Raw genomic sequence first — 1,847 nt, forward strand, 5'->3', positions numbered from 1 at the left:
TTAAAATGGACATAGGCTGAGATATACTACTAGTGTGCCACAGGCAAAAGATCACAAAGATTAAAAAAACTTGGTGCGTACCCTCCAAGAGCTCACACTCTAGTTGGAGGAGCTAGAATCTATACAAAAAAATATAACCTTTCATTATGAGCTGATTTTAGCTGATTGCTTTTTGAGTTATACAGATAATGCTATAGAATTTCAGAAGATGGAGGGACCACTATGGGTTGGTGAGCTTTAAGGAGGAAGTGTGACTTGGAGAAAAAAATATCTTAATGCCAGGTCTTTTAAAGATAAAGAGAACTGTGAATGTGTGTGAAATGCTTTGCTTTATTTCTCTGCTGAATGCTTTTTTGTCTATTTCTCTGAGTTATTAATCTAAGTGAAATAGTTTGTGTTATTAATGACTGTTAATAATGGAGCTCTTTCTTAATTTCAGATTTTTCATACCAAAAAAGAAGCTTCTTCTAATCAGGTGATACAGTGCTGACTCAGTAAATTCCAGGCTTATGGCCAAATGTTAAACAAGAGTCTTATCAAACTGAATGTTTTCCCCAAATGTTGAATAAATCTTATCTTGAAAGCATTGTTGTATTTAAATAGGCATTAGATTATTAAAATCCTCAACTAGTAGCAAATTATCTGAATCCTATTAACATATTTTTCTTGTTAAAAAACAAAGTTCAACCAATTAAATTGACAATCTAATTGGCTTTATTAGATGATTATGAATCAGGCAGTATCCCATCTAGCAAGTAGAAGGGTGCTCTGAGGGGTTGTACAAAATAAAAGGTTTTTATAGGAAGAAGGATGGGACAAGGTCCTATTAGCAAAAGAAAAAAGAAAAGATTATTTTTAGACCAAGACATCTTTTCTGAGGGGGAAGGGAAAGGAAAGGGTTTTATCATGCAGATTGCCTCTTCTTCCTCTTAGGGGATGTAGAGGGCCCATGTGGCAGATGACCTCATTGGTGCTGACCAGAAAATTCCAGGCTGGTTGATTAAGATTACATTTCTGGGGAAGGTCAAAACTGCAGTTAGGTTAGTTGTTAAATCTAGGTTTGGTATCATGGGCTTTAGCACAAGTTATGCCTTTTTGGGCCTGTGGCTTTTCTCTTTAACATTCCTCAATCCAAGATGAGAGTGCTGCATGTAGAAAAGTCAAGGGAGGGGTCAGAATCTAATCTGTGATGTATTCATAAAGCAATGTGATTTTGTGACTTGCACTGAGCCATAGAGATATTGTCAAATCTTGGAAGATGAGATTCTAGCTTTTTTTAACATTGCACTTGGGATGAAATTATTCACCATGAATAAGGTTGTTTGGCTTTAAAAATAACCTGTGGAGAGGATTAATAAGAAGCAAGAAGTTTTAAATACATTCATAGTCTAAATGTATGCTTCACGTTGCATCAAAAGGTGGGAAGAATGCAGTGCTTAAAAGGCTGAAAATAATGAAATGACTAGAGGTCATATTCGAAATATTCAGATGTCACAAACTACACAACACAAGCCTGAGAGTTTCCTATACTAGTTGGCAGGCAGTATTTCCTACTTTCTGATGGTGTGATTTTTTTTTTTTTTTTTTTTTTTTTTTTTTTTTTTTAGTAAAGAGACCAAAAGGCACAAGCCTCTGAAATCAGTAAGAAGCCTTTCAAAGTATATGCAAACTTCAGACTAATTGACAGTTGACTTCTAGGAGAAGACGTGGCAACCTAGTTATAGACAGTTACTTTAAAATTTAGAGAATAATGACCTACAGATTACAGTCAAGTTTTAATTTGGATCAATATCTAATATTATTCATAATGGTTCTACTCTGTGGTCCACAGACCAATAGAGTGGGCA

General features: G+C 35.0%; 1 protein-coding gene across 1 annotated transcript in view; it reads left to right on the forward strand.

The window, feature by feature from the left end:
* IL13RA2 (interleukin 13 receptor subunit alpha 2) overlaps positions 1–490 on the forward strand; it is a 14,991-nt gene extending 14,501 nt beyond the window's left edge. Inside the window, 1 exon segment of the mRNA XM_007450982.1 lies at positions 440–490. Within this exon segment, the coding sequence (XP_007451044.1) occupies positions 440–490 (51 nt within the window).
* The last annotated feature ends 1,357 nt before the right edge of the window (positions 491–1,847 follow it).

Source organism: Lipotes vexillifer, unplaced genomic scaffold (genome assembly GCF_000442215.2).
Source record: "Lipotes vexillifer unplaced genomic scaffold, Lipotes_vexillifer_v1.1 scaffold1042, whole genome shotgun sequence".
Lineage (NCBI taxonomy): Eukaryota > Metazoa > Chordata > Mammalia > Artiodactyla > Lipotidae > Lipotes > Lipotes vexillifer.